This window comes from Talpa occidentalis, unplaced genomic scaffold (assembly GCF_014898055.3).
Source record: "Talpa occidentalis isolate TD23 unplaced genomic scaffold, MPIMG_talOcc4v2.1, whole genome shotgun sequence".
In the NCBI taxonomy this organism is placed as follows: Eukaryota; Metazoa; Chordata; class Mammalia; order Eulipotyphla; family Talpidae; genus Talpa; species Talpa occidentalis.
In genome coordinates, this window is record NW_026555331.1 from 148,375,954 (window position 1) to 148,388,001 (window position 12,048).

The following is a 12,048-nucleotide window of genomic DNA, read 5'->3' on the forward strand; positions in this document are numbered from 1 at the left end:
GGTGGCACAGGGGTTGAGCACGGGGCTGCGAAGCTGCCAGCAGCCTCTGCGGCGCCAGTTCGATCCCCGGCCGCCGGCGAGGGTCCCACATGGTGCGACAGTCCTCTCCTGCCGCGCCCGCTGCTTCCCTCAGCAGTGTATTTCGTCAGTCTGCCTGTTCTGTTCCCCGCTCTGGTTCTGGTGGATTCTCTCACCCTCCTGCGCTTCTGACTGTACCCAGTGCTTGTGTAAATAAATAATCTTAAAAAAAAATTATAAGCAATGTAGAAGTAAAAGGTACCTTTCCCAGGCAGACAGCTAGAAATATAAGGAGAGACAGAATCCCACTTCCACTGGATGCTTCTGCCCATCCACCTGCAGAAAAAGAAAAAAATCAGACTTTTTCTTTGCCGGACAATTCTGGGTCTGATTTTGGGCTGAAGACATCATGCTTCCCCAAAAGCAAGCATACAGACGGCACCCCACTTCCAGTATCTGCAGCACAGAGGGCGCAAAGATTCTGCTGTATCCGAGGGAGAAAAGGGTGGATACTGCCAAACAAGCCCCTCTCCTAGACCCTTCTGGAGCCTGCTTCTTCTCTCTGACCTTGGGGCTCTGTTGAGAATTGGGGCCTTTTTCTGTTGGGTGTGTGCCCCAGGCCCCAGGCTGATGTAGATGGCACCAGATACCTGTTTTATTTTTATTCTCATTACCCCTTGCATTTTATCTGGACTACCCCACTCCACCCACTCACACCAACATCTTGGTTCCTGCACAGAACACAGCCATTTTTGGTGCTCCACAATCTGCTTCCCCCCAATTTTTTCCCTCACCCCAAATCCTGTCTTTCTCCTTGTGGAAGAGCTGTTCATAGAATACACTTACCATTTTTGAATGCTTAAAATGGCCCAATGACACACAAATTTATCATGTAATAAAATACCACAGGTAATTTTACTTCTAGCCAACTGCCTGCCACCAGCAGCTTTCGTCCTTGTGAGTGCTCTGAGGCCCGGGCATGAAGGCAGCAGGTTCCCCCATTGCAAGCAGAGAATCAGCTGCAGATCGCTACTTGGTGTCCTCAGGAAGCCCGAAAGTTTTCTGGTTACCACCGCAGGGTTTCTGCAGGCCAGACATTTACACATTGGGAAGCATTTTAAAGTTTAATTCAGAGCCGCAGAGACAGGCGCTGTCCTGTCTCCCCACGAGGCCATATGCCCCAGCTCTTCCTGCCAGCAAGGATTCCAAACATTGCTGCTGGTTCTTCCCTTGTGAATATCATCAGATCTTTCCACCCTTCCCCACTATTTCCTCTTCTCTCTTTCTTCTACCTCTTTCCCTCCAAATTTCTCAGTAAGAAAAATATCATCCAGTGTTCCTGGGAAGACAGGGAAGCCGTGGGCTACTCCAGCCCTCCGGCACAGGGAGACAGACTCAATGCACTCTCCCCTCCCTGCCTGGGAAGAGGGCCTTTGCGGTTTGTGGGGTGAATCAATGGGATTTTGAAGCTGTCCCCAACAATCACCTTGTACCAGGCTTGTCAATGAGCTGGATCCTAGCCCGGACCACAGGGAATGACCGTCTCTCCACTACGGCCTCCGTTGCACCATCTAAGAGTGCTCCCTGGCCACGAGCCACCCTCCAGGTAGGTCTGAGTGTCCACATGCATCAGAAGTAAAGACAGCACCATTTTCCATCAAAAAATAAATCCCTTATCTCCCACCTAATGGCCTCTCCTCTCTCCAGGAGGACAGCAGCTCCTTGTCCAGAGAGGAGTCGGAAAAGCACATGGTATCCCCTCCCTAAAGGGAGTGCCAACTGGCTACTCAGTGCCTTCTGGTGTCACATACCAGTACAGACTGGGGTGAGCAGAACAGCACCCTCCCCAGAGACACCCCATCCTCACCTCTGAGACCTGAGCACTCGGCCCTCCATGGTGAAGGGGACCTAGCGGATGTGATGAAGCTTAGCACTGTCAGAATAATCCTGGATCATCAGGGTGGGCTCAGCGTCCTCGCAAGGGTCTTTATAAGGAGGGAGGGGCTGTATGAAGGAGTTAAAAAGCCCCTCACAATGTGTGACCCTTCATTAGATAAAAGAGGGTCACAGAATGGGAGATGAAGGGGAGATGAGACAGAAGCAGAGGTCAGAGTGACCCATTGCTAGCCGGGAGCATCAAGCCAAGGAATGAGGGCTGTGCCCTGTCGTGGAAAGGCAAAGGAAGGCTTCCCCCAGGAGCTGCCAACAGGAACAGACCTGTGAACACCCCGAGGTGAGCCTCGGAGCCCTGTGTGATGGCCAAGGGGACACAGTGTGGGCATCCAGAGCACAGAGCGGGGGCCTGACATGGCACCTTTCTCCAAAGCTGTGCTCTTCAACTTAGGGCAACTTTTGCCCCCTGGTGGGGCATTTGGAAATGTCTAGAGACATTTTAGATCTTCACAACTAGAGGGACGCCAAGGGCAGCTAGTGACAATGACTGGAACAGGCTCCTACAAAGAATTACCCAGAATGTCAGCAGGGCCAAAGTTGTAAACCCTCATGCAAGGCAAGAAAAGAACTCTTCGGCCTCAAAGGGTCATCTGGGGAAAACCTGAACCTTATCGGCATCTCCAGCATGTGTCAAGGAATGAGGAGGTGGGGCGGGGGGAGAAGCATGACCCTCCTCCCCTGCACCCAGCATTGCAGTTTGGGCACTCCCTACCAGATGTATGATTCACAAACATTTTCTCCCTTAATGTGCGTGAGAGTCACTTTCTTGATAGTGTACTTTGATGCACAGAACTCATCTAATTTTGATGAAGTCCAATTTTTCTATTTTTATTTCATTGCTTGTACTTTGTCATATTTAGGAAACCATTGCATAATTCAAGATCATAAAGATTTATGCACATTTTCTTCTAAGAATTCAACAGTTTTAGCTCTTACATTTAAGTCTTTGATATTTTGAGTTAATTTTTGTATATGGTTCGAGATAGAAATCTAACTTTATTTTTTTGCATATTCAGTTATGCCACTACTTTCGAAAAGACTACTCTCCCCCCATTGAATAGTCTTGGCACCCTTGTTGAAAATCTATACATTTGGTGGCAGTTATCATCATCTGAAATGTATGTGTTGAATATATTATCTGCTCTCCCCAAACTCCCTCCCCACCCCAACAGAAACTAAACTAAGTTTCATGAAGATAAGAACTTGTCTTGTTTACTAGTTATCTCCAAGGCCGGGGACATAACAGGCACTTGATAAATATTTGCTGGAGGAATGAATATATAAGACTTCAGTTTCGTTTAGAAACAAAGGCCATTGTGTACCTTTATCCCTCCTCAGTGCAGCAAATATTTAATTTATTATTGCTCCAAAAAAACAAAAGATCATTGAACAATATCTATGCCAGATCTCATGGCAGTTTCCTGTGTGGGACGAGAAGAGCCTAATTAGTCAAGTAAGTACCTGTTGGTAAAGAGAACATTCGCAGTGAACTTGAATAGAAACCCAAAGGCCAGGATAAAGGAATCATCAGTGATGCATTACTTGATAGTCTAATGATGATGCCACCCCCACAGGTGACATTCCCTTCACTTCCTGCGCCTGAGTTCACTCACCCCCACCAGGTCTCAGGCCACGTGCAGCACGGGTATCCTGGTATTCTGAAGTTGTCTAGTCTTCAGAAACAGGCTGTGTGGGTAGCTACAGTTGGTTTATTTAAGGAACGCAATTTTTTACTAGCAATTTATCTTCCAAGAATTAATATTAACAAGTCTGCTGATAAAAAGAGCTTTCTTATGGGAAGTGTCTGAAATAACCTTGACTGTGAGGATAAGGTTTCAGAGCTTTCCCTACAAGTGCACAGGTGAGACTCTCAGCCAACTGCCTGAAATAGAAAAGGTTTTCCTTGAGCCTGGTTAGAAAGAGCACGTCCGCCCACTTGTGGACCAAGTCAGGAGTGGCTCCGTTTTCCAAGAACGCAGACGCGCCACCTTGCGGTGGAAAGTGCTAGCCACGCTTCAGAGCTCGGGCGTAATTCATTGCCCCGGGGACAGGCGTTGAAGAGGTTCTCTGCAAACCTTAGGGACATAAGCATCTCTGGGTGAACATATCCAAGGTAAGAAAAACAAACAAGTGCCAGGAAAAATAACCAAACTTAATTTTTCTGAACTGTGATTGTCGGCACAATACATATGTGTGTGATATTGACGACTGTATTTAAATTTAAAATTGTTTTAAACAAAACATACAAAATAGAGAACACTTTCCTTTTAGCATTTTCTTTTACAATCTGTTAACTTTTGTTTTGGAACCAGAAATCTGCAGCTTTTCCTCTCACACCGACTCTTCATTGTTAAATCTTGTATCTAGTTCCATGTGAAAGCTGAATTCAGCCTTCGCTAGTGCTAGGAATGATATTAGTTTCGCTTTAATGAAAAGTCTAAAAACAGGTATTCTCAAGGATTTCAGAAAATCTTTGCACAACCGCTGGGATGTCTGCAGGAGTCTGGCGCTGCAGAGTCACAGTCCCAAGCTTTCCTTCACAGGTCACGCTGTGGATCATCTTTTACACTCTAGGTAGAATTAACAAAGGCCCTCTGAAGCGGGGGAGCGTCTCTTCACAGCATCTAAAAGCCAGAAGCCACCCTGGGTAGTCAGTTTTCGGTGTATCACAATTTCCCTGGCCGCTTCAGGCCACCAGTTAACACCTCCAGACACTAATTCCAGCTCCGACAAGAGCAGGAGGCCAGAACCACCTGTTCTCCATGATGTTTTCACAGCTGCCTTTGTGGGGTAATGTCCAAAGTGCTTCTCAACCCAAAGGCCAGTTAATGAGAACAATCTTTGCTGCTTAGCATAAACAGATTTTCTTCCCTCAGAGGATGTGAATGAATTCAACAATTCTCCTTCGCCTTGGGCCATGACCAAGCCTCCCAACTGTGTGCGCCGAGCACATTGCTGGTTCACGTGTCCGATTCACCAAACCACGCAGAACGTGTGGCCCTGGCCCCAGGAGGGGACCCAGCTTACAGGTGGCTGGCTCCGCGTCCAAGACAAGTTCCATTTTTATCTTCTAGCAGAAAGCAGTTCCCACTGAATAATCCTAGTGTGTGGGTAGACGTGTCCTTACCTAACTTGCCATGTGGAGCTGAAGTTTTACTGCAAGTCCGATATTAGCCCCATCTCTCCCAGGAATGGGGCCACATTAAGTTGTTGGGAAGCTGCCTCTCTCACTAAGATGAATTTCTTAATTACTTCCTGGTGTGTGCCTGTTGTGGGCACATTGTCCAATATTTTCAATCAGATAAAAATGCTCAAACCCACACCGAATAAATAGAGCTAATTATTACGTCCAAGATTACTAAATATGGACCCTCATCAGCTGCGATCGCAAATGTCACCACATTTAAAACTTTCTTCACACACATTATCCTTCCACTTCCTTGCTGTATTTACAGTGCATTGAGCAGAGTGTTTCTGGTTGCACTTAACATTTGCACGTGTCTCTCTCTTTTCAGGACACACAATTTCCGCTGCATTCATTAGAGGCTCTTTTACAACTTGCTATCTGTGAAGAATTCCATGTCCTGGGCAGATTTTTCACCTAAATACACAACTACTCGCTTTAGAACAACCAAAACAAACCTTCTTGACCTTTCCATCCGCTCTGCAGCTCAGTAGGTTTTGATCACACACCTCCCTGCAGCCCTGGTCCGGTTCTCACACAGCTTTGTTGCATAACGCTATCTAAACTGCTTTCTCTCGTGGTGTGTTTTGCCAAATAAGCACTTGGGAAAATGGTCTTCCGTTTACAAAGTGGAACATTTCACCCTTTGGATCAATTTTCTTCTTCCTACTTTTCAGATAGGAAAAAAGACCTTGTTTTTCTAGTATTGTACTGTGGATACTAAGTTTCACAAGCCAAAAAACTCAGTTTTATAAGAGACTACAGTCACTTTCTAGAGCTGACCCTCTGGATCTGCTCTCCCTCGATGTGATGGGAGAATGTGTCACTTAGTCTCCAGGAAGTCACCCTGTTGCTTCCACAAGGATGTGGCCTGGTTCCCGCTGCCTGAGTGGCTCCTGGTGTCCACTCAATGCCATATAGGCGCCCTAAGGAGCAGCGGTCTGCAGCCCTCCCCTGCTCCGTAGCTGAATTTCAATAGACAGCTTTGGGGATGCCTAAGCTTAGCTTTTTACTGACCGAATATTCAGAATCTTAGAGGGTGGGACATAGGCATGGGGGTACTGGTGTTTTTTAAGTTTAACCACACCAGGCTTAGACACTGTCAGACAAGATTTTCTCAAGATTTCTCCTTCCTCTTCTCCCTGAGGAGGCATTTATGTTCCTTGGAGATGAGAGAGAAACTGGCGGGGAAGGGAGTCTCCTCTGTGGCCTTCTCTCCATGCATTGGCTGCATCGGAACCCAAGCTCGAAAATCCCCCTTGATATGACCGCTGGAGCCCTCGGGACACCAGACCTTTTCGTAGACCCAGGGAGGGCTTAGTGGCTCTGCCACATGTCAGTGGGCTGTGCAAGAGTGAGGCCCCTGAGGACGGGGAGTGGGGAGCGTAGGGGGAGTGTAGAACAAGAGGGAAGAGTCTGCAGAGCCAGGAGTGAGTTCTCTGGTGCTGTTGGGGGGGCCTCCACAGGCCCTAGGGAGGCCCCAGGCAGTGGGAGACTCAGGAGCAATCCTGCAGCCCCCTCTCTGCCTCTGACACGCCCACACAGCCAGGAGTGGTGAGCGAGAGGTAGGACCGGGCTCCCAGATGCTCCCCTTCTGTAGCCTCCCCGGCTGCTGCTGCCATTCCTCCACAATTAGAAAAGAAGTGAAAGAAAAATGGGTCCCCTCATCATACACTTGTCCAAGTCTGTTCTTTCCTATAACTGGACCAAAGCTTTGGACCTCATAGCCAAGAATGTGAACCCTTTGGTGCTTGGGTCCCCCATAAGAGCTTCCCTAAAGTAAAGGTGCCTCCATTCCAGCTCCCCAAATGAGAAAGCACCATAACATAAGAAAACCGGCCCCACATCCCTACAAACATGGTGCTAGGAGGGGCCCAGAGTTGGCAGCTGTGACACTGCAGCCAGTCTACAGACTTCAGCAGCCGTCCTCACGCCCACCCCCACCCCTGACCCCTTCCCCAGGCTCAGAGGCTGTCGGTGGGCTGTAGGTGGGCTGCAGGCCTGCCAGGCCCTTCTGCTCTCCATTCAAGGCAGAGGAAAGTGGACAGAAGATGACACCAGAACAGAGGATCAACAGTTGGTTACAAACTCACCTAACTCGGGACAAGACAAGAAGGGGAGTTTGCTGTCCAGACTCCATGAAAGCCGCTGACAGATTCGAGTCTCCCCTGTTAGCACAAGGGACATAAGTGAACGACTCTTAGAGATGACAAAGAATTTCTCATCAAATCATGTTTCCCATTTCTATTATGAATAAAAATGCTATGAACATTCTTGTACAAGTCTTTGTGTTGACATGAATTTCATTTCTCTTAACACGGCTTCCTTAATTTTGCAATGTATTGCTTTGGTGCTGTTTTTATATAAACATGATTTAATGCAAAACAATTTTATAATAAAAATAAATCCCTGACTCCCCTATTGGAAATAAAATGAATTTGGGGTAGGAAAATGATTTTTAGCATGCCTCCACTCATAGTAGAAACATAATTCACAAGTATACCACCCAATGGTAACTGGCAGAGGCCTGGGGTCAGAGAGGCTGGGAATGGGTGGGTGCTGTAACAAAAAAAAGGCGGGGTACATACATGCCTTGCTAAGGGGCAGCTGCAATTCCCCTTCAGCCAGTTCACCATGCACACCTGATTTTGCCAAATCTTCCAATTTTCCAAGAGAAGACAGATTTGGGGGGGTTATATGTATGAAATCTGCTAAATTTAAAGGTCAGCCAATTTAAAAAAAAAAAAAAAAACACAGAAGCCCTGGTTGGATTGCTCTGTCCGACAGCGGACAGAGCAGCAAGATAAAACACGAGTGCGGGCCAGGACAGGCTCCAGGCCCGCTGGTCCGATCTGGGTTACCAGCAAGACGACCTTTTAGCTTTTCAAAAAACGCAGCACGCTGCGCCCTGTCTGGGACTGTGATGGACTAGGTCAGGAGTGAGTCCCAGGCGCCCGCATGTATTTTTTAAATGCCTGGCTTCCTTGGGTTTCACAGTCAGGGTGAAGAAGCAGGAAATTAAACTTCAAGTTTCATCACATTTCCCAATGTCAACACCTGTTGAAACCACTCTCGCGCCGTCTCAGGCTGTCTAGCTGATTCTGAGCTTGACCGGACACGTAGATATTAGCAAACTAAGGCCGGTGACGGGACACAGCAAAAACTGGGTCCGTGGCGGCGTCAGCTTTGTCTCTAATTAACCCAAATGGCATCCCGCTGGGGCTTTTCTGTGTACTCTCTGACGACATTATAACAGCTGGCCCTTCTGGAACCAACTCCACTCTCAGCCACAGGTGCTCACAGGGGAGCTGACAGGAATTTCTTACTCACACACGGGCCAACCACTGGAATAAAAGCCTCTCTCCAAACTAGGGAGACGATGAGGAAACCAGGGAGGCCGGTCAAAGAAGCTGTCCGCACCTTTACAGGTCATTTAGCAGAAGACAAAGATGTGAGACAAGGCCAGGGTCGTGGGGACACTGCATTCCTAGCGTGGACTCTGGCCCGGTGGGTAAACAAGCCGGGGAGGGAAGGTGCTGGGCAGGAACCAGTCTCAAATTCTTTCCAACGAGCTCCTGAGAGCCCAAGACAAATGGGTCTTTTTGACAAATGGAGACAACAAGCAACCGGATCCTCTCGTGGTTTGCATGCCGAGCCTGTAACTTGCATTTCATGACAAGCAAATGAAGAAAAATTGGAAATAATCATGAAATGGGGGGTGGGGGGGCATGACCGCAGCACTGGCTGCAGGCGAGAGGACTGCAGGGCGGGCGCCGCCGCGGGCCTGGAAGCCTGAACGTCGGGCCAGAGGACATGGCGACGACACACACGGAGGCCACGGATGAAGACACGTCCACGGCTGAGATCGTCCTCACCCTGACGGTGTCCGGCCTCGAGTGCATCACCGGCGTCCTGGGGAACGGCCTCATCACGGCCCTCCTCGGGGCCCAGTGGGCAAGCGGCAAACGCCCCCCGGTCGGCGACCACATTCTGCTCCTGCTGAGCTGCTCCAGGCTCGTGCTGCAGATCTGGATGATGCTGGAGAGTGTTTACAGCCTCCTCCTCCGGGTCACTTACAGCAGGAACGCCGTGTACGTGCTCTTCAAGGTCGTTCTCATGTTCCTGAACTTCTTCAACCTCTGGCTGGCCGCCTGGCTCAACGTCTTCTACTGTGTGAGAATCGCCAACTTCACCCAACCCTGGTTCTCCGTGATGAGGCGGAAAATCGGGGCGCTGATGCCCTGGTTCCTGGGGCTGTCCCTGCTCGTCTCCCTGGGCTGCAGCTTCACCTTCGCTAGCGACACCTTCTACGTGTACGTCAACACTTCCACTCCCATCCCCGCCGGGAGCAGCAACACCACTGAGCAGCCCGACCTCTCTGAGGCCCACGTGTACTTCTCTGACACCAACGTGGCCAACCTGGTCCTCCAGCTCCTCCTGGGGGTCTCCGTGCCTCTGGCCATGTTCATCCTCTCGGCCGCCCTGCTGATCGCCTCCCTCAGGCGACATGCACTCCGCATGCAGAGCCGCGCCACGGGCTCCGGGGACCCCAGCGCAGAGGCCCACGTGGGGGCCATCAAGGCCCTCAGCTCCTTTCTCGCGCTCTACATTCTCCACGCCGCGGCGCTCTTTCTGTCCATGTCCAACATCTTCGGCGCCAACGGCCCCTGGAGCGCCTTGTGCAAAGTGGTCGTGGCTGCCTACCCCGCTGGCCACTCAGTGCTGCTGATCCTGAGCAACCCTGGGCTGCGGAGGGCCTGGAAGCAGCTTCGGCACCAGCTTCATCTCCAGCTGAAAGGGCAGCCCCTGTGACCTCCCGCCCCGGGATGCCAGCTCCTGCCGGCTGTGTTTGTCCTGGCCCAGATTTCGCTCCTCACCATTCTCTCCTCCCCTCGTCCTGCGCCAGCCCTCTTCCCCAAGTAACCGGCTCCCTGTCAAACTGAAATTAAATGTTTAACTCGGGATTCTTTTTTTTTTTTTTTTTAATCTTAAATTTTATTTTTATATTCCCCCATACAATTGCAAACGCCCCATTCTGACCCCAATCCTTCCCCTCCCGCCCCCCACCCCCCAAAATGTGTCTCTGGTTCATAGTTTTTTGTTGATTTTGATTCCATATGATCCAGCAATTCCACTCCTAGGTATTTACCCAAAGGACACAGAAACATCAATTCCAAAGAGCACCTGCACCCCTATGTTTATAGCAGCACTGTTTACAATAGCTAAGCTTTGGAAACAACCCAAATGCCCAAAAGTAGATGACTGGATCAAGAAGATGTGGTACATATCCACCATGGAATATTACTCAGCATTCAAAACAGATAAACACATGCAATTTGCAGCAACATGGATGGCGCTGGAAGGGATCATGCTCAGCGAAATAAGCCAAAAAGAAAAAGAAAAATACCGGATGGTCTCACTCATAGCAGGAATCTAGAAAACTTAAATAAGGGACCAGGAAAATGAATATAAGAAAGTGAAAATAACTCGGGATTCTTAGAAGCAGCAGCTAATGGGCAACTGCAATGGATGTGTGAGCACTTCTTGATCTGTCACCCACACCCTGCCCTCCAGCTCCCTGCACCTCCTCCTCCCCCAGTCTCCGCCACCCCTTGGAAGGTTGGCTCGGGGCCCCTTGCCAGGAGCGCCCATCAGTTCTCACAGATCAATCAGCCTGGGGGGGGGGGGAGGATAGAACCACCCTACAAAGGCACCTCCCAACCCACAACTGCACAGTCCAGGCAGCAGAAGGGACAGAAGAGCACCTACAAGAGATGGGCTGAGGGCAGAAAGGCTACCCCTCTCTCTCCCCCATCTCCCGCCTCCCCCCTCTCTCTGCCTCTCTCTCCCCTACATCCCTTTATAGTTGCAATAGCTTGGGACTGACTTACCTAGGAAGGACATTATTTGTGATATCACAGCATTTTAACAGTTTTCCCCGGGGGGTATTTATTTATAGGACTATTTAAGGTTGATAAAATATGACAACTTAGATTTTGAGGTTTTATCCTAATTCCTAAAGATTAGAGAAACACGCTTTTTCCAAACCACACGTGCATATGCTACGAGGACTCAGATGGTGACAAAGGCAGACAGGAAAGTGGTGTGAAGACCCCGTCAGCAATGCGAGCGCCGGGGCAGCCGAGGCGGCCCCCTGTCCGTGCTGACTGTGAGGAAAGCATGCGTCCCTGTTGCCAAGAACCGAAAGGGGCAGCAAGGTAAAGAGCTTACAGGACGACCACATCCTCCCCTGTGCTATCTCCTGCCCGCCTTCAACGGGCTGGAGTTTCCCAGCCTGCCCCTCTCTCCTCCTACCCGCTCCCTCTTTCCTTCCTTTTTCTTCCTGCAAAACCATGTAAGCTTCCAGAACACCCTGTCTTTGAACTGGTTGGCTTTAGGCAGCTGCCTTGGAACTAGAAAGTAAAGAACCGGGGTTTTCCTGTATTAAGGTACTAAGGAGTCCATGCTGCAAACTCAACATGCCTGCCCTGTCCCCTGGGAGAGCCAAGGTTCCTTTCCCACAACGTCACTCTGGACAACCCCCCTGGCCCATGCCCCCCCCCAAGTGGAGCAGCTAAGGGGAGGGGGTCACCACAGGACTCCAATCTAGAAAGCCAGGGACAGGCAGGGGGTGTTCGGGCCTAGTCCAGTCCTCAGAGATGACTGAGCAGGCAAGCAGCCAGGGTGCGTTTCAGGGCTGGGATTTGAGGGGCACCAGAGGGTCCCACCGTACAACACAATCTCCCCCTCCCCACCCCCTGGGTGGCTGCTAGATTCCACTGCGGTCCCTGCTTTCCTTGAGCTTGCTAGGCAGGAATTCTCTTTTTTCTCCCAGGCATCCTAAGGAAAAGAAACTCTAAGGTCTTTTCCAAGAGTCAGTCTTAAGCTGGGGT

The 12,048-nt window shown here is 49.9% G+C and overlaps 1 protein-coding gene across 1 annotated transcript; it reads left to right on the forward strand.

Moving 5' to 3' along the window:
• Positions 1-8,968: 8,968 nt before the first annotated feature.
• LOC119248014 (taste receptor type 2 member 40-like) lies at positions 8,969-9,967 on the forward strand. The gene has a single exon (XM_037514919.1). The coding sequence runs from the start codon at positions 8,969-8,971 to the stop codon at positions 9,965-9,967; it is 999 nt and encodes a 332-aa protein (XP_037370816.1).
• The last annotated feature ends 2,081 nt before the right edge of the window (positions 9,968-12,048 follow it).